The sequence below is a fragment of the Aphelocoma coerulescens genome, chromosome 7 (genome assembly GCF_041296385.1).
Source record: "Aphelocoma coerulescens isolate FSJ_1873_10779 chromosome 7, UR_Acoe_1.0, whole genome shotgun sequence".
NCBI classification, from domain to species: domain Eukaryota; kingdom Metazoa; phylum Chordata; class Aves; order Passeriformes; family Corvidae; genus Aphelocoma; species Aphelocoma coerulescens.
The window spans coordinates 15,098,877-15,119,735 of NC_091021.1; the positions used below are offsets into that span (position 1 = coordinate 15,098,877).

The 20,859-nt window shown below is 41.0% G+C and overlaps 1 protein-coding gene and 1 long non-coding RNA gene across 3 annotated transcripts in view; both read right to left on the reverse strand.

The window, feature by feature from the left end:
* Nucleotides 1-1,618: 1,618 nt before the first annotated feature.
* On the reverse strand, nt 1,619-7,944 carry LOC138113672 (uncharacterized). The gene is made up of 4 exons (XR_011152300.1): nt 7,836-7,944; nt 6,434-6,643; nt 4,631-4,720; nt 1,619-4,450 (listed from the first exon to the last, which is right to left on the reverse strand). It is a non-coding gene; the product is annotated as an uncharacterized lncRNA (long non-coding RNA).
* A 1,786-nt stretch (nt 7,945-9,730) lies between these two features.
* ITPRID2 (ITPR interacting domain containing 2) overlaps nt 9,731-20,859 on the reverse strand; it is a 40,244-nt gene continuing 29,115 nt past the window's right edge. For both annotated transcript variants that reach the window (XM_069022314.1, XM_069022313.1), the window contains 7 exons: nt 20,375-20,455; nt 19,878-20,005; nt 18,707-18,857; nt 17,406-17,471; nt 16,366-16,740; nt 11,373-11,497; nt 9,731-10,972 (listed from right to left, as the gene is read on the reverse strand). In XM_069022314.1, coding sequence (XP_068878415.1) covers nt 11,387-11,497; nt 16,366-16,740; nt 17,406-17,471; nt 18,707-18,857; nt 19,878-20,005; nt 20,375-20,455 — 912 coding nt within the window. In that variant the 3' untranslated portion in view covers nt 9,731-10,972; nt 11,373-11,386. The remainder of the gene's footprint in view (nt 10,973-11,372; nt 11,498-16,365; nt 16,741-17,405; nt 17,472-18,706; nt 18,858-19,877; nt 20,006-20,374; nt 20,456-20,859) is intronic.

A 20,859-nucleotide genomic window follows, 5' to 3' on the forward strand; every position in this document is an offset into this window, starting at 1 on the left:
AAGATTACATTTTCTCTCCATTAACTCTAGAAAAAGGAAGGATGATTCAGACTAGTTAAATCACTTTTGGATGACTAAAATTCAGAGGTAAAATCCTACTTAAGGCTACAAAATCTGTGCCTCATTCCAAGACCAGGAAAATAATTTGGTCAATCATATCAATAGTACTCTTTTGTGAATATAATTGATTTTCACTTGTCATTTCATGTTAATTCAAAAGAAGTGTGTGAAACAATACCCAGCAACCACTGACTTAACCTACCTCTTTGCAAAACTCAGAGGAATTTGAAAACATTCTTTGTTCAGGCCACTGAGAGCACTAAGGATTTTCACAGTTCACCACAAGCTTATTGAGTCACTGAGTACTTTCCCACCTGTGCCAGAGGAGGAGGCAGGGAAGGAGAGAGGATTGTGGATGAGAACAATGCACTGGCCATACACACAGAACAAAGTCAGAGATTAAAAACTTGTTTGGCTTTGATTTTTAGAAATTAAAACTGTGACACATTATCAGAACATCAGGCTGTTTCTGAACAGAGGCAAGCACACAAGCTGGCTGGTTTATGAAGGACCTGATAAAGCTCAGGAGGTGAAGATACACTAAAAGTTAAGGATCCAGTTGACTCAATGATCAAAAATAACTCTCGGTGAGGCCAAAATTCCCCTCCTCATTCAAATCAAAACTGCTGTGATCTACAGTGGTGTCCAGATGACAGCTAGTAGCTGGCAACTTTCCTGTTCGATTTCTTGTGATAGTTTAGGGGGCATTAACTTAGACTTTCGAATAATAGAAATGTCTGCTTGGTGGGGGCCTTCTGGAGATACTTGGTCCCACCAGCTGCTCGAAACACAGCCTGAGGTCAGGTTATTCTGGGCCCTCTCAGTCTGAGTCCTGAATATTTTCAGTGCTTAAGTGAAATGTTTAGTTTCATTTAGCCCAACAAATGAAAGAGATGCACAGAACGTTGATATTCAGTGTTTCAGATGACCATTTTTAAGCCTTCACTATTCCTATAAAGACAAAACATAATTTGCTTTACAGACTTCCACAATTAGAGCCAGAGTGCAATTGCAGCAGTTTTGCTGGCACAACTAAGACACTGAAGTGAGAGAGGCACACACTGCTTTTGCTAGGACAATTAGGTAGTTGTTTTAGGACAGTCTAATTATCCAATTTTACAAGTCCTTCATGTACAGATGTGTCATTATCTTCAATGACAGCTTCAGACATACCAGGGGTATATACACACCCACAAGGTTACACGCAGGGGAGGATATACACAGGGATCTGAAATTGTGGCTTTCCTCTTGAATTTTCATAATTGCAAGGAAATAATGGCTTTTTTCTCAGTCACAGATAATGTGAGAAAAATGTTCTCCAGATGCATTGCTACTATATATATTAATAAATGGTATATTTTAAATATCAGGTTTCTCTAGAAAAAAACTGTTTGCCATAAAATATCTATTCTCGCTATGAACCTTCATGTATTAAATTTTACAATTACAATTCTAGCATATGTTACTGATTACAGGAGCTATAATTATCATTGCAAAGGCTTAAAATTTCTTATGTTAATGATAAAGTAATTTGAAAAAACATATTCAGACAGTAAAATTTTATTAAAATATTAAGTGCTCAAGGGATTATAGCAGCGTGTTTCACCTCTAGTTTGCTGGGCATTGCTGTCTAATGCAATTGTGTCTCAAATGCATTTTTATCAATGGTATATAAGAAAAAAGCTCAACAATCTTACACAAAACAAACTAAGAAACCACTTTTTGGCAGCTTCCTAAGGGAGACGGACAACAGGACAGAACAAGACACAAAGACAAATCCTTAATGGTGCTGCTGTGCCTGAGAGAAAGGCCCCCAATGATGTGATGTGGAAGTATTTGCCTCCTGCAGCTTTTCTTGCTGTGCCTATTTGGAGCTGGCTGCCCAACAATCTTCACATGCACTAATACAATAACAGTATTTTTAAAATAGTATAAGAGCCATATTGAGAGAGCACTCAGATATAGCATTTCAGGATTCCTACCTTGGCTCCCTCTTACTCCGATTTGCAGCATTAGAAGTCTCCAGGCAAAGTGCGCTGGCATTTTCTACAGACTGCATCACAGTCTGGGGAAGAGCTGAAACACATTTAAGTACTGACACATCCTTATAGCTCATCTTCTGTTTTTAGTGTGCTCCCCACAATTTCAGTTTCAGATGCCTTCATGATTCAGCTAAAACTATAATGGAATTAAAAATAATAATAACTATACAAGATCCTTCCCTCCTATGTCATTTACTATGTTCTGGTATGAAGCACTGCATTGTAAAACATCCTGCCATAGAGATGAGCTATGGAAGCACTCATGGCATAGCTCCTGCTTGAGCTATTTCCCCTGGTGTCTTAGGAAAGGTTTATATGTTTCCAGCCAAAAACAAGGCCGCTGGGACGGCAATTCAAGGGTGTCTGTTCTGCACTCGCTTTGCACAATTTTTGTTGTGGCTGTGATCTGCCTCAGCTCCTCTAGTGTGGTCAGAGACTACTGCAGCATCATTCTTGGGAGGAGAGGACAGCTGGAGTTCATTGTAAAACAAACCTGCTTGAGGCTTTGGCTCCTAAATTCACCAGTGCAGATGCAGAGAAGCCCTGTCACAGTACCCTGATCCAACAGACTGCCTTTGCAGAGCAAGGCCTCAGCTTGGAAGTGACAATTCTTCCACTGTGTCTCTTGGAGACAACTTTAATCCCCATTGTAGCCACTGGTACGAGTGATTTAACAAAGATATGTTGATCTGTGCTTTCCTTGGGCTCTCCAGCTGATACCTCTCCTCACAGCAACATGTCCTCAGCCTATTGCTGGGCAGCCCCAGCAGCATCAGAGGGAGAAACACTGCAGAGCACACTGGCTTTCTGCTACAGCCAAAAGGGCCTCAGGGTGCCCCTTCCTTCTGCCTTTTTCTAACAAACTGACAAACAGCTTCTTCCCTGCCTTTGCCCAGACCGAGGCATCAGCTTCACAGCTCTTGGTGTTGGCCATGAGCAGAAAGAGGAGAATGCATGAACACTGGACATGGTCTTTGCTGTGCACACCACACTTATTCATGGACAGGTTTTCCTCCTGGGGCTCTGCACTGTGCCTTACTCATAGGTGCTAAAATCAGATAGAAGCCTTCCAAGAATAAAAAATTACATATTCAAAATGACCCTGAAATCTTCCTTTCAAAACAGCATTGCAAACAGGGTGACTTGCACCAAACTGCTGGAAACACAGGCTGCTATTTACGTATAGAAAATGCAAAGAATTTAAAATCTGCAAGGGTGGGAGAATGCAGAGCAGATCTCATCTGTCTCATGAGTACCGAGTGCCACAGGCAGGTCAAGAAAAACAGAAAGTCTTTCTGAGCAGTGACAGAGTCAGTGGGACATTCAATGAGAGCTGTTGGCCTGGTAACAGCCTAACCCAAACTTCCATCGCCAGTTCTCATCCATAGAATATCAGGTTTGGACTTCTTTATGTACTATGTATGTGGATACATAAAGACTGGATTAGCAAAAAGATACAACTATTTCTATTTATACAAGCTCTTTAGTTAAGGTAATCATTCCTCAGCAGTGCAGTTTTGATCAGAATCAAAGTTACTTTATCTGAGCACACAAGAACTTACACTGTCTATTCCAGTCGTCCTCTGAAACTCACAGCTCTCCACACTTTGAAGTAATGTACAAACATTTACTGCTAGATCCTATCCACTATCATCAATAGAATACACACATCAAAAACATAGGAAACGAGCTGGATTAATGGAGCTTGACCTGACTAGACAGTCAAAAGATTCTTGTGTAATACGGACAATAGTTCAATAGTGCAGAAACCAAAAATCTGGTACTGGTTTTAGGAGGGTATTTCAGCAGGAAGAGATGTTACAATTTGCTTCCTTACCAAGAATAGAATAGAATCTAATACAACTTTCAATAAACAGAACCGTGCAGTGTACATAGGTTTTAGAATAAAATTCTCACCTTATATTATTTCCGTATTAAATCTTTAATGCAAATGCTGACTGACTATACCACTGAATTAAACAACTGAAATATAAAATTGAGTTGTTACTGTAAATTTTCTTAAACAAAAGTTAAAATATAGAACACATAGAAGATAAACCAAGGAATGAACTTCCACAGTTTCAGAGTCTAAGTTAGAAAACTCCTGTGCAAACACACATTCCCAGGCAGAAAAGCCACCAATTAGCTATAAAATCTCAGTACACCAATTTCAGAACCTGTTCTTAAAATTCTCATTTTAGAATTTGAGGCTCTTCAGGTATCTCTTCTTTCTTGCCTCATCCTCTGAGAACATCCTAGACTGGAAGAAGTCACAGCAATCCTCACAGTCCTGCCTGCAGCATCTGCAAGAGAGGGACTGAGCCAGCCGGACACACCTGGAGGCACACCTGGAGGACAGGATCCAGGTTTTGGTGAACTGGACAAGGTAGATGGTGCACAATTGCTTGCTATTTCCTACATAGGTGTTGGGAGTAGCAGGAATGGGGCTGCTCCAGGAGTAGGGACAAGCCAGGAGCCAAGGTCTACCTCAATTTACAGATTGCACAGCAAGCAGAACAGTTACTCACTCATTGAGGCAATTCTGGCTTGTCACCATGCTGCTCTCTCATTGCTACCATTTCATTACGTTACTGTTGTCCAGGAATTCTCCTTTTACCCTGACCAAACAAGAAAAATATATTTCTGCATGTATTCACCATCATTCAGCAAGCATGTATGCAGAATGACAAAATATACAAGCTATAAGGAATTCTCAAGTGATTTTCCTTTTTTTTAATTGTCTTGCCTTCTGCTGTTAGAACTCTTTTAACAATATTGTGCATTTTTATTCTATGGCAAGAATACAAAAGACTGCCATCACATCTAAAATCACATATGAAAAATCAAATTTGCTTTATGTCAAGTTAATGAGTTTCTTTTTTTCCTGAAAATCAAATCATGCATCATCTTTACATTATCACATTAATTCAGAAGAAAGTGTTGCACTGGACTGAAGCCAGCTAACCAGCAATAATTCTATTTTATGACATCATCCAAGTTTCGGAGTTTTAGCTTTGTTCCCTGTGGAAAAAAATCCTCCAAAAGAAAACTTTTCCAGTAATTCAGGTTTTGTTTTACACTGCTCGTCATTACTTTTTTTGTTTTACACTGCTAGTCATGAATTACTTCAGTTTCCAAACTGGGCTCTTGTTCCCTCTCCCTAATCAGTATCTTCTTGTGGCCAATTTCATTGAAAGAGATCTATCTGTGGTATAACAGAATACAAATGTTCTGACCCACACTGTATTTCCAGTGCAAGCTATTTGCCCACAGCACACAAAACTGAAAGGCAGCATAAACGCTGCCCCTCTATGCTCAGCAGAGCAGTACTCAGTGCCTGCACTGCATCAGCAGGGCTCCATGTTGTCACTTCAAAGGACACAGCAATCAGAGCAAAGCAGTGCTGAGGAAAGGCTCAGCAGCAAGCATCTTGGGCGTCACTTGCCCACTAAAGGCAGACTACCAAGGGCTTGCACACCACAATTCTAGAAAAAGCAGGAGATACAAGGCAGCCTTCCCTCTATGGAGGTCATGGTCAGGAAAAGAACCTGAAAGAGCTTCAAGAGCATATCAGTTCTTTTGGCAGTGGCAGGTCCACTTTGAGTTCTGTCTCCAAACAGCATTGCAGAAACTACCAGCAGCAGGAGCCTCTTCTTCTGACAGCTGGCACCAGGGCCATCCTCAGTGCTTTCCTTACCAGCTCTCAGACACGGTGCTGTGGGCGAGCTGCAGCTGTGCCTCACAGGCACCACAAGCACTAATCCAAATGATGTGGGGCTGCTCCCACCTTTCCAGCTATTGCCTCCAGCTGCTGAATGCTGACATATCTCCACATTTCAGCAGAGGTAACTTTTGGAGATTTTCATTATAACAGAGGGGGCTAGAAAAATACTTACACACCCTAGGAAAAACCAATCAAAACTCTCCACTACAAGGCCCACAAACCTCTGATTTGAGCTGTGCCAAAGGCATGTATTGCTCTGCAGCAGGCTAAAGACCATTCTGTCTTAATACTAAAGGGGAGGTTGCTGTAACGTACCCAGCAAGCTCTCAGGGTTTCAAAAACACAGCCCTTGACTTTATGAGAATCACAGACTCATAGAATCCACCAACTTGATGTAGCACCATTCACCACCCCTCTGTGGGCCCAGCCATCCAGACAGTTTTTAACCCAGCAAAGAGTGCACCTGTCCAAGTTGTGGCTGCCAGCTTCTTCAGGAGAATGCCATGGGAAACAGTATCAAAGGCTGGCTACATCCACAGTCTTTCCCTCATCCCCCTAGGCAGGCCACCTGGTCATAAAAAGATCACAATGGCTAAGCAGGACCTACCTTTCCTAAATCCATGCTGGCTGGGCTTGATCCTTTGGTTGTCCTCTATGTGTCATGAGATTGAACTCAAGATAATCTGATCCACAACTTTCTCTGGCACCGAGGTCAGGCTGGCAGGCCTGTAGTTCCCAGGATTCTCCTTCCAACACTTCTTGTAGGTGGGTGTCACACTGGGCAGTCTCCAGCTGGGACTTTTCTGGTTAAACAGGACTGATAACAAATGATGGAGTGTGGCTTGGCAAGCTCTCCCACCTGCTCCCTCGATACCCTCAAGTGAATCCCATCTGGCCCCACACACTTGTGAGTGTTTAAATGGCACAACAAGTCACTAAATACTTCCTCCCGGCTTGCATGGGGCCTATTCTGCTCCCTGTCCCTGTCTACCAGCTTAGGGGGCTGAGAGGATAACTGGTCTGTCTGTTAAAGGCTGAGGGAAAGAAGGCATTAAGTACCTCAGCCTTTCTTCATCCTTTGTGACAACATTACCCGCCCTGTCCAATAAATGATGGAGCTTTTTCTCATTCTGCCTCTTGTTGTTAATGTACTTATAAAAAAAAAATTTATTGTTTTTCACAGCAGTGGCCAGATTGAGTTCTAGCTGAGCTTTTTTGCCTAATAATTTTTTTTCTATGTGACCTAATGACATCCTTGTGCTCTTCCTGAGGTGCCTGCTCCTTCTTCCAGACTCTCTTTCTTCCTGAGTTCCAGTGAAAGCTCCCTGTTCAGCCAGGCCAGTCTTTTTCCAGCACATGGGGATGGCCTGCTCTTGCACCTTTAAGATTTCCTTCTTAAAGTATGTCTAACACTGCTGGACCCCTCAGTTATTAATTACTGTTTCCCAAGGGCCTCTCTTAACCAGCATCCTAAACAGGCTAAAGTCTGCCCTCTAGAAGTTCAAGGTAGAGATTTTGTTGATCCCTCTCCTTCCTTCACCAAGAATCAGAAACTATAATTTCACGGTTCTGTGGTTGAAAGCTGTCTTGAGCACAGTATGTCCCACCCACCCTTCTTTGTTTGTAAACAGATCTAGTGGGGCACCACCCTGATAGGCTTAATTAGCAGTTGTGTCAGGAAGTTCTCTTCCACACACTCCAGGAACCTCCTAGACTGCCTCTTCTCCTCTGTGTGGAGTTTCCAGCAGACATCTGGCAAATTAAAGCCTCCCACAAGAACATGGGCCAACGATCGTGGAACAGCAGCCAGGCGCTTATCGAATAGTTCATCTGCTGCCTCATCCTGCTTGGGTGGTCTGTAACAGACTCCCACCAGGATTTTTGCCTTGCTGGCTTTCCCCCCTGGTTCTCACCCACAGGCACTCAACCATATCATCCCTATCCTTGGCTCTGCACAGGATAAACACTCCCTAATGTACCTATCCACCCTGCTGCTCCTGCTTCCTCGCCTGTCCCTTCTGGAAGAGATTGTAACCATCACTGCAGCACTCCAGTCACAGCACATTTCTCTGAGGGAGACTGTCATGGCTTTCCTGCTGCACAATGACTTCCAGCTCCTCCTCTTTGTCACTGACACTGCGTGCATTGGTGTAGAAGCACTTCAGCTGGGCTATCGATTCCACTCCCAGCACTGGCACACTGCCCCTAGGCCCAGCTCTAGTGAGCCCGGTCTTATCTCCCTCCCTCTTCCAAGCTAGTTTAAAGCCCTCTCAAATCAACACTACCAACCCATGGGCTAGAATCCTTTGCCCCCTTTTGGCCAGGTGATCCCCACCTGTCTCCAGCAAGCCTGGTGCCATATCAACCAACCCACAATTGAAAAAGCCAAAATTCCACCAACAGTACAAGTCTTTAAGCCATATTGATCAGGTGGGTTCTCCTGTTACTCCTACAGCCAACTGGCAATGACAAAGGTCACTATCACAGCAAACCTAGAAAAACATCCAAAATCTCTCTGGCAACACTGTCTGGCTTTATTCACTGCAAATTTGATTTACCAATATTTATCAGCCACTAATAAAGCTGTCTTAATCTGCATATAATTCACATCAAATTCCAGGCTGGCAGAAAAAAAGACAGCACTAATTTGCAAGGAAAGTAGCAGTTTGAGTCATTAAACAAAAGAAAAACTGTCCATGCTCAGAAAACCATTAGGATAAGTCACCCAGGTTAGGTGTGTGTCCAATAATAATGATGGCTGTTCCTAAGGCACAAACAGAATTGTCAATAGAAGTTGATACCAGCTCAGCTTAACCTATACGACAGATCCACTAAAATTTTTTTAAGCAGTTCCTAGACATTCCTATATCTACACATATGTCACTCAGAAAATATTAGCAGGAAGTGTCTTTAAGAATGGCAAAAATCTGTCATCCAGATTATGGAAAAACAGGTGCTTTTATATCCATTAATTTTAGCACAGTTTTTAGAAATGTCATTTTGAAATGTCTTTATTTTAAATTATTGCCAAACCTCAGAAATCTGCCTTCCATCAGTTGGATGAAAATTTGGCAGTATTTTTCATTTCTCAGGATATATTAAACACTGGGACTTGCACTGCTGAGATCAAATGTTCTTACAAGCTACACGACAAAATACCCCAGATACTCTGGTATGTTACCAACAAGAGACTTTTCTTGGTAGAGCAGCAGGAAGTCAGGCTGCTATCTCCATGGAAGATGCTGCTGGCAGCTCCTGCTCGACTGCCACCAGCTCCTCATGTGCTTTCCTCCATCACTCCCTGAGAGCTGCAGTTGTCACCTTTCTTGAAAAGCCGCTTTGAGCAGCTCAAAGGCACAGGAGCTACATTAGCGGTCAACCGTGTTAATGGATCTGTCTGGGGGACAAGGGGAACAGGTTGAGTAGGTTTTGGGTTTGTGCATTTGCAAAGGAAGGTTGCAGGCATGTGAGTCTGGCTGGCTGATCTCCTGTGGTGTTCTGGAATGGAGCTGCGTGCTCATGCAAACTGCAAAGGCAGGCAGAAATCTACTGCAACTTACCACTCGTATGGATTGCCACGTCAGTGCTGCCAGAGCTTGTATTTCAGCTTTTCAACATGCAGAATAAGGTTTTCAAGAGCCTCTACTTGCAGGGACAAACACTGAGGAGAGGTCAAGACCAACCAACCTCTTGGACCAGCAACAGAAGCCAACAACTTTAAGAGAGTGGTTTGAAGTGATAACATTGTTCTCACATTTGAGGGTGCCCTGAACATCTGAAAGCTTTTTGGAAACCCAAGTCCTGAGGTTTCCCGCTGTTCCCCCTTCTGTGTACTGTTTGATCAAATCTATCTTACTTATTTTGCTTAAGAGTAAACCATGCACAATACAAAACACTGACACAGTTTATAGGCAAAATAAATATTTTATTGGTTTAATATACACTTTTTAAAAGAAATCAGCCCTTGTGTGTCTTCCTAACACAATTAAAAATTTTATAAACTTTTTCATATGATATTGTGATATTTGAAATTATTTTTGATTTAAGACCTTGACACAGTGTAAAGAGTTTTAGTAGATGGAAATGGCAAAGGAGTAAAGAGAGTTCAGCACAGCCAAAAGGGATATTATATATCCACTAAATGTCTATTTGACCACATAAAAACTCCAATGACTTCCAATTTGCTCCATTGGAACAATCGGATATTCACCAGGCTGACTGAAAATACACTCAGTGAGGGATGGAGAAGGAAAAGAGATTTTTTCCCTTTTCCCCATAATATAAGCAAGGTCATTCATGCATTCCAAGTTGCAAATCCTAATTGCTTTCAGAAGATAGTATTTTTATTGCATTTTGGTTAATATGAAGCAGAAGAGAACTTCCCTTGGTATGACTACAAGTAGCCAACACCAAAAAAACCACCCCAGTGCTTAAATAAGGCACTTTCCTATAGAGGGATGAGCAAACAGTAAGGAAGCAAATAAAATTAGTTAAAAGTTGTCTTCTACACAAAGATAAGGCTTTCAGTGTCAGAACTTTAAGTAGTTTTAAGAGTAACCTCATGTCATTCTACCACTCTGCTAATAGTAACCGCCCCAAGAATTAACAGCAATTTTTACAACAGGATTGTTTCCTTCTTTTGAAGTGGCACTAAGTAACAGCAGTGGAAACCATTATTGGTTATTTCAAGCTCTTAAAGTGGATCAGTTATTGCACAACAAATACCTCATAGAGGTCAGTGTTTTGGGAGGGGTTGTTGAGGGTTTTTTTTCTATTTTTTTAAAAAAAAGCTAGGTTGAATGTATACGTGTTACTTATAAATTGGTTACATCTGGAAATCTTCAAGTTTCATGATGCATCATTAGACAAAGAAATTAGCTACATAAAACTTACAACAGGGACATACAAATAAATACAAAACCTTTCAGAGTGACACAATTTCGATGATGCTTTAAGGAAAGTAATGTTAAAGTGTCTGAGTCCTTACAGATGAACTCAAGGAAAGGTCCACATCGGAGAACCAACCGCCGAACACAGTAGCCCATCTCAGCAGCTTTAACACCTCCTGGAGCAAAACCAACTTGACACTTTCACCAGTGGGTGCTGCCCAAAGCAGAATCCCACAGCACTTTTGACTACATCCAACCTTACAGAAAAAAAAGGAAGATGAAGACCTAAATTAGATTTTGGAAGTCTGTTTGTTATGTTTAAGTATGTATTTTGATATTATTCATATCTAAGGCAAGCAAACTACAGAAATCCTCTTGCATGATGCATTCACATAAAAAGTCATCACAGAGCACACTGAAACTAAAAATCAAGGGCCACCCTATGAAACCTGACAGTAGAATGGGCCAAACTACAAAGCAGCTGATTTTCCAAATCTATCCAGGATTATCAGTGTCCTCTGTATTTAATGAACTTCAATTTTGATCACTTACATTTCATGATGAAAGTGCAAACAAAGCAAGGTTTAAGTTAGCAATGATGTTCTATACAACTAAAATAGAAATAAAATCTGGTTCTTGCAGATCCCCAAAGATTACCTGTAGTACCAGTTTCATGGCTGTGTATCTTGTTTTGCAGTTGCAGCTCTGCTTTGGGGTGATACAGCTGCTAATAATCCACTTACTATTTCTCGTCTTATTTCACCAACAATAGATTCCTTGATCTGAAAGGGATCAGCCAAAGTTTTAAGGTCAGTAAGTTACATAACCAATGGATAAAACTAAATGATATTGCAGATAAATCTGACACTACCAACATATGAAAACATGCACCACCAAAAAGTCAACTTTCAAAACTGTGAATGGAAAAACATTAGAAGAATGGAAAAATAACTGTAAGTAATTTTGAAGTTCTTGCAAATTGTACAAATGGAAACCAAACTAGTTCTATTTTTCCAGATGGTAAATATATTTATGGTTTACACTTAGGATATCTGGTTTTATGCTAAAAAAAAATATGTTTCAACTATGCAAAGTTCTGAAAAAAACATTTCAGGATATATACATCAAAAGCATCCCAAATGCACTACTTTTGGACAAGTTTTTATAAAAAAGGAAGGCAGGACTGATCTCCTTCACAAATGGGTTACACAGTAGAACGGGTCCAAGTCCATGAACACGAGCTGTTGTTTTCATAGAATTCAAAAGGAGACAAATCCTAGTGGCATACTTTCAGCAGGAAAGAGAGAGCTTCAGCAGTTGCTCACATCATCAATGGGTCACTGGCATGTGATCTACATCAGCAAAGGCCATTTTTCACAGGATTGTGACAAAGCATTTACCCATTAAGTTTTATATAAAACACACCTAGGAGTTTCTCGTAGCAGGCATGTGAGTGTGGCTGAGGCTACAACAAAAGAAGAGCAGAGCACTGAGGGCTACAGTAAGAGAAACAAAGGAGAAAAAGAGGCAAAACAGTTCTACAGGAGTGTATTATGCTGGAAAGGAGCAGGGCCTGACAAAGAAAAACAATATGGGCTTCTTGCAAGTACAAGAAATCTTTGGCACCAACTTATTTTTTTGGATGGTCTTCAGGAGGGACAAGTCACATGCAGTTCCAAGGACAGAGGAGGACAACAACTGTGAGTGGGTGCAGGGGGGTAAGAGCCAGAGGCTGGTCCAGGGTCACACACAGAAGCACTCAGCAGCCCAGTTAAGCAACACATTTTTCTTTTTCATATAAGTCTCCCCCTTTCCTGGTGCGTCAAAAGGATTAAGCAACAACGTCAGAAGGGTGGCAGCAGCATTAGCAACAGGTTATTTATCCCTTGTTCTCTTTGGCAGGCAATTCAATCCCTAAGCCATTAGTGGCAAAGTTCCTCGTTTCATTACTACTTTGCATCAAGCAGAAATTCAGAGACTATAATATTATTGGGAAACAAGTTTCCAATTGGGTTGTTTGCTGCTTAACAGACAAAAGAAAAGCCATTGTGTAATAGGGCCTGTTTCACCCACAGTCCAGAGGATGTCTCTGCTGATGCACACACTGATGTACAGAACTTTAGAACCACTGTCAGATTAGTAAGGGCTTTGGGATTTAGAAATGTAGGCATAGAACCTGCACACAGCACCCCAACTGTCCAGCAGGCCTAGGAGAGCCCCCAGTGCTCTCGCCACCTTTCTTCAGTATCCCATGGGGTGGGTGTGCAAGTATGCTAAAAAAGAGTAATTCTGTACCCTTCTCTCAAAAGATGGACAAAAATAAATGCCACTTTCCAAAAAAAGCTGATAAAAGCTTCCCAAATTAGCAAGTAAATGGTCTAGTATGAGACAGTCTTGTAACAAAGCAGAGACTGGAAGCAAAGCAGCTCCTGTTCTATTCTCAGCTCTTCTAACAACTTCTGTCTTGACCTTGATTATTTGAGCCCTCTGCTTCTCACCTTCCTGTCTGGACGACAACAGGGCCACCCTCCACTGCCTCTTTTCACAGCCTTCCTCCCCCCTCCAGACTCAGCAAGGTCACTCCTGTGTGGCAAGCACAGCACTGACTCCTGCAGTGACTCAGTACCACGCGTGTGAGGTGACCAGTGGCCAATATTTGCCTTTTTCATTATAAATTATTTAGGGCAAGGTGCACCTTCTATTTGCTCTGCAGAGGGCACAGCCTGCTGCCAAGGCTTCCTCTGTTCAAAAGACAGAAAAGCAGTCAATGAATGCTCCATCAATTATTTTTAGCAAGTGAATGAAAAATTGATCATTTGAAAAATGGGAGAAAGCACTCATTTATGGTACATTTACTACATTGATACAACACCAAGACTCAATATTGCACTGAAAACACAGTATCATATTCATAGATTTACAACAGTAAACCAATAATCCTTTTCCCTATAAAAGAATTACTATTGCTGCAATATTATGTCGCTGCTAAATAAAGAACTGATTGAGTGAAGTGTACCACTGTGGCAAATCTGGAGCTTGGCGTTCTTCATCTACTAATGAAAAACGGGAATGAGGCTTTTCCCAGTGCTTATATTTCTGATCTTGAAGTATACCTCTTCTATAATTAAAAGAATTGTTTCTTACTCTATTTTCTTCCTGTGCCACTTCTTCATGGCAGCAGCTGGTGAGTTTTTATGCTCAAGATAGTAAAACGAGGAACCCAACACCTGCACACATGAACAACCTACAGACATTTTGAGGGATGTTGAGCTAACACGGATTTGAATGGAAAATGTAAAGGGGAAGATTCTCTGCCAGACCATCTTTGTCCCATAAAGCCTCATTACAGCCTCTTAAAGCAGATGTTGACAGGAAAATCATACATTTCCTTAAAGTGTAATTTCATTAAATGTCATTTATAATGAAGAACTGCTAGCAAAATCAAAACTTCCATTGCTCTTAGGCAGAAAGATCTTTAAACTATCACATCTTTTAAACTGGAGAAGGGCAGAGTGAGAGGGCCTGGTGGCATTCCTAGTGACACTGTGACTTACACAAGTCAAGCAGTAAGTACTTCATGTGATAATCCTGTGGAGGTCAGGCTGTATTTCATCAAGAGAGCTACTGTTTGGTATTTTAACACTTCATGTTGTTGAATGTTTTCCCGTGGGAGTTAGTCCATTAATGCTAGAAGTTAACACCATGGGTTTTTTTCATGGAGCAAATAGTTACAGATCAAAGTTCACACGCATTACAGCCCACCCAGGCATATCACACCCACTGCCTGGCTTTTCTCTCCCCAGCACAAGGTTACGCAGCTACAGAGAATGGGAGGAATAAGCAAGGGCTTAATATTTCTGAGTGCACACATCAAGAATGCATCCTACCAGATTTCTTTCTTTTGACAATGGAACTGGAATTCCTTTGCTAACAACAGGGCCATTTAAGCAAGGCATATTTCAATTTATGTTCTGTTCTAGCTCTTATGAAATAATAAAGATTTTCCTGATACGTGTTTAAAGGCATGTTCTGGCACTGCAAAATCTACCAGGTGCTTTGAGCCAATGCATCTCCACTCTGACCTGCAGAACTCCTCATGCTGAGAGCCTTGAGTTGATCCGGAACCCACTGCCAGTGAAGTTAAAATGAGGGACAATCTCTCTGTGTGCTCAAATATTCACTAAGTGAGTCAAGCTCAGTTGTTTGCTGACTACTCATCTTTGAACAGTAGCCTCTCAGTTCAGTGTGGATTCTTTCAGCATTACAATGTCCTCAGTGCCACACAACCCAAATAACAATCTCTGTGCAAAGAGTACATATCTTTATTTGCTATCAATTAATGAAACTAAAGATGAACTTTCACAGAGGCTAACCTCATAAAAAATATTGACAGAAGTAATTCTGTCCTTTGACTCTAGATTTTTTTTGTCTCTGCTGCTTTTGCAGTACATTTGAATTACAGTTCTCTTTTCTATCTCGGTTTCTCCTTCAGCAACCCTCCACCATGACACCACTGCCTTAATACACGGATTTTTACATACAGCCTGGATACAAATGCCACATCCTGGCTTCACTGAATCAGCACCACAGTGATAATATCTCATGTGCAAGTCTTCTAATGAGTGGCATGCATCTCATCTATTTCAAAGACAAAGCTAAGGTAAAGCTGGTTCCAATTATCCACAGCCTCAGCACAGGCAGACCTGGAAGGTACCACGGCATTACAGCCTCTGTTGTACATTTCTAAGCATGACATCTTACCTCGTCTTTAGTGGTCTGTGGCAGAGCCGCACAAAAGCTTCAAGGGACAAGCTAACAGCTAAGGGTCCAATGACCCTCAGCTAAGTGGTCCCTCTCTGGTGAAGAAAAGGGAATAAAATCCACAAGTTCTCAACTCCCATTTCTGTATTCAGAGCAGAGTTCGCTCCAATTTTTCACAGGCACTTCTTTTCAGAACAAGTAGTTTCTTTGGCTTCCTTTCCCCATTTACATTACTTGCCAGTGAGCTTTGCTGTCATGCCACTAACAAAACACGTAGCTTTAGCTCTGTTTCTTAACCTAGCCCACAGGAAAAAAAACCAAGCACTCCTCACTTTCATTGACTGCCAATAAAACTAGCCCAATAGGATAGGTCCAAGATCACTCTTAAACTCTGAAATAACTTCCCACCTGCCTTCAGCTTGTTTCACTTACATTCCTGTAGTCCTTAGTGGTTGGCCTAGAGGGACTGGGAAAGTGTACTTAACATTTACTACAGTGTTGTTTCAGAAACATTATTTCACCCCTCAAATTAACTCCAGTTTGCAATTTTAGTAAGCAAACATGACAGAAATTCTCACTTGGGATCTGGAATACTGCTGCTTAACCAGGTAGTAGAGATGGCAAATTCTTTCCCAGCCATACTTAGCTATCAATTTACATGCTAACCACTATCACTGGAAAAACATCTCCTGCTTTGCACATAAATACAGCTGTGGCTCCAACACCTATGGACATGTTCTCAGCCTTCAGGCACAGCACAGCAACAGTATGGTGACTTGGCTGGAGAGGGAAGAGAAAACCTCGGAGGACAGGAGTTACAGCCAGCCTTGTCTTTAGGTTTCAGTAAACTCAGCTCACACATCCCAGATGTCAGCCCCTCCATCCTCACCTCCCGTATGACTTGTTGCAGCTCCTCCTGCTCCACCGCTTTGTGGATTTCATCAGCCGAAGGCATGAGAGGGACTTTTTCAAGTTTGTGCTCCACCTCTGGCTTGGAGTCTTCAAGCTCCTCAGAGCATTCCACCTGCTGTCCAGCTCTTACTGGGGGAGTTGGTGTTAAGGCAACAGAGGCTCTGTACAACTTCTTGCTTTGACTCTTAGGTTTTCTACCTGTGTGACCAGAGCACACTGAAGAGGAATCCGAGTTTCCATGGGAGAATACGGACTCTGTACCCTCTGCTGGGAGAGTTTCCAGTCCAAGCTCTCCCAGTCCTAAACCCAGTTCAGACTTCAGAAATGACTGCTCTCGAATAAGCTCAGAGACCTAAGGATTCAGAAAAGAATCAGTCCCAAATAAGCATACAAAAAAGTCACGTACAGACACAACTATGTTTTCTTGCTATTTATTTAATCACTTACTCATTCCCTCCATTTAACAAATACAGCTATAAAACAAATATATACTTTGCCTTTATGACTGCAACAAAGATCATAAAAAGGAATGTGCGTTTTTGAAAGCCAACATAAATAAAAATTGTGGCACTTCCCCAAGCCACCAACTTTTGCAATATGGATACATCTTGCCAGAGCCATTGACAGAGACACACACAAGGGCTTGATGTTTGTTTGTTTGTTCTTTCCTTTCTGCAGTTTTTGAACTACTTGTTTTCAGTAGCAGAAAATGCACGGAAATATAAGAAATAATTTTCCCTAGAAAATTCACAAGGTAGTATCACCATTTGTATCAACTAAATGCAAAAAACCTCACTTTTATATATTCCTCTTAAAAGCTAACAAGACTCTACAGTTATTTGCACCTACAGTTAAATTTTCTTAAGGAAAATTGCAGCTGTTTTCAACAAAGCTATTTAAAGGAGTAAAGTATTTCTAAAATTATGTGTCAAATTAATCTCCTGAAACCTTTTTTTAAAGTAAAGCCTTCCCGGTTCTTTTCATCAGTAAAACATAGAGTACACAACAAATACTTACTGGTTCAATGACGTTTAATGGAGAAGGACATGACAGATTATCAGCACTCCTGCTTCCATACATACCCTGAAAAATTAAGGCAAGTTAATACACTTAGGACTTTTTTAGAGCTCTCAGAAGCTAGTATATAAATATGCTGTATCTCAGACAACTTTCTGTTAAACTAGAAAGTTGGAAACAGGAAGTGGAGCTGGTTGGAGAAAGTTTATTTCAGTCATTTTTAAAGCTAGTCCTCTTCTATAAAAGGATTTACAAATAAAAAGATATTTATGTGGTTCAAAGAACTCAAGTTTGGCTTGAGATCACAGTAACACCATATATTCCTGTTCTCGGGTTTCAATTTTTTTCCCATGACAAAATACTGAAGAGGAAGATGTGGCCTGTGCTGCTTCTACAGAAGAGGACTGGCTAAGAAAGAGAAATGAAACCCAGGAAGAACATATGATACTTTTCATCTGTTCTTTTTTTGTTTGGCTGATGACAGAACTGCAGCAGAAAAAAGAGGAACAGTCTTCCGCTGAGTGAAAAATAAGAGAAAGTATATTGCCATGCCACCAATAAACACAGACAAATGCCTTTTATCCCCCTTCTCATGTTTTTGGGGAGTATTTGTGGGAGCGGAGCTTCTCCCACTGTTTGTCAGGGAGCCATGTGTTCATCTGAAGGAGCTACAAAAGGCAATGGAGATAAAAACTGACGACAATGGGATTTTCCGTATTTGGGTTTTGGTATTTTGTTTGTTTGTTTGGGGTTTTTTTTTGCCATGGATTGGCAGAACAAGAGAGAAAGTACACTCCATTTCTTGGGACAGAAACACTGTGAATTTCTCATCTCTCTGCCCTCATTCTCCAGGAAAATCAGTGTGGAAAAACTCCAAAAAGCCCATCATCACCCTCCAAGGATTTTAGACATGAGCACTAGCTACCAAGACTCTGAGATCTCAGGGTAATGAAGAGGAAAAAGAAGAAAGCACTGACAGAAGAGGTCTGTCTTTTTCAGCCCAAGAACCCCAGAAGGTATGTATTAGTACATATTAACACCAAGAAAGCCACACACCTTCTCCCCAAGATGCAATACTGACAGAAAACGAGAAAATATGACCCCTGATAATACACATGGCATCATTAGATTCCCAAGATTCCATCCCACTCTAAGAGTTTTAACAGTTATTATTTGTCCCTGCTCATTGCAGGAGTGTTGGACTAGATGATCTTTAAATGTGCCTTCCAACCCAAACTATTCTATGACTCTGTGACGAACATTGAGAAAACACACAGTGTTGTTGCAAAACTAATACTTACTATGTGTGTCTGAGGTCTGTAAGGTGAAGACATGTGCAGACTTCTGAGCTGGTCCTCCAAGGCAAGCAGACGTTCTTCCAACTGCATCTCCAACTCCTGTAGCTCCATGCGGACAGACTTCCTCAGGCTCTGCAGCTGATCAGCTTCGTATCTACAGCAAGACCATCACATGAAGAACAAAAGCATTCACTGCACTCAGCTGCAAAGAGGTGACTGAGCAGGACAGTGCTACAACGAAAGGACTTCATACAAGGGAATTCCAAGTGGAACACAGATAATTCACAGAAAAATTAGTTGAATGCCTATATGGAAGAGAAGTCTTTTTCCATTTATAGAAGATATATGTGACTTCATAGAAAAAACAAAACAACACAGTGTATCACAGAATATTCTCCAAAAATTTTAGCTTTAAATGCAGAAGAAAGCAGTATTTCTACATATATCTAATCAAATGCAATTTCAAGCTGATAAAAACAAGCACCACAGAGTAATGCAGTAACACGTTACCTCTCCTGTGTGGTTATAGATTCCCCAGCACTCACAGCTACATTTTGGCCAGGAACACTGTCTAAGGCAGCCAACTGATTTCAAACATTTTTACTTTTAAAGTGATAGGCCAAGAGCTGATTCAATTGAACTAAATATATATTCAGTTTTAAAAAATGTTCCAGATCTGCTGCTACTGCAACTCCTGGTGAGCACAAACACACAGAGCCAGAATACGAATGCCATCTGAAGCCTGCTGAGTAGCCACTGAAAGTTGGAAAAGCATCTGAATGCTACTGTGTTCATTCTTTATTTGCATCTACAAAGGTGGGAGTGATCTAAAATGAAAATCTTTATGACTTTTTCCCCTGCAATATCCTCTGTTCAGGTATCGTATGATAAAAGCCCTTAAAAACTGCAGCTGCAGAATCACTTCAGAGAAAGGATGCAGAAAAAAAATTAATTAGTGAGAAATAGAGATTGGAAGCAACAAAGAATAAAAAACTCTAGAATGAAGATGTATAAAGAAAAGAGTAAATAAGATTTTGGCAAAAACTCAGCTCCAACCCTGTTCAAATTCAAACTAATAGACTTCTTGCTGATTTCAAGGGCAGCAATGCATTTTCTCATATGCCAGAGTATTTTCTGTTTTTTTTTTAAAAAAAACCAAAAAACATCATTTTACCTTTCCTCCTCTGTCATGTGCTGATAAACTGTGGTCTGTTGACGCAACATAGTCAATTCCAAATCCATCATTTGGGTTCTGAATAAATTTAGATTTCTCCTCACCACTTGTAGCTCCTGGAAAGTATTCTGGGGAAATAAAAACATAATAATGAATTTCATGGGCAACAAAGGAAGTTTGGATCCTGTAATCACATTTGCCCAGATGTGCCCTTTGAGTTAATAGCACCTCAGCAACTTCAGCATATGATGGAAGCTGCATTTTGTGCATTCACAGTGACTCAAGAAAACAGCATTTTCAGCTGTATCATACAAGCAAACACATGAAAGGATTTCTATGTATTTAGATTAATTCCTTTTTAATATTATTTGCAGGAAGCTCTCTCTTGAGAGCAAAGACAAGGAACTGCCCAAAGTTAGCACAATCTGTGACACATTTAGGATGTTCCTTTGTGTTTTATTTTGACTCAGTACCATTGCATAAACAGGGTCACTTACTTCATAGAGAGGTAGAATGGATGATCTCTGAGTAGTGTAACCAGTGGCAGCAGAAAGATCCTGACCCCTCATCACTGGGTACTAGGGGGAAGAAACAAACAGCTTGAAATGGGAAAGTCATCCTCTTGAATGCAGACACTCCAAAAGCAGCCACTGTTAAAACACAACCTTTCTGGCATTGAGATTTCTGCAATCCACGGAAATACTGTGTTACAAAAAGACAGCCTTACAAAATGGCAGCACCATTGCTTAACTGACACACGCGCGCCAAAGCTCAGCAACGCAAGTGTGCTGCCCGTGAAAAGCCACATTAATCCTCTCTGACAGAGTGAGTAGAAATAAAAACTAAGTGGTCTCAATTGTCAACTTAGTAGTCTCAATTGTCTCCACTAAGGATAAAAAGAACAACTCCAAAACCAGAACCGAGCAAATTAAACTGTGTTCCATTTTGAAATCATGATTATGGTCAAATTTGTCATGGAATG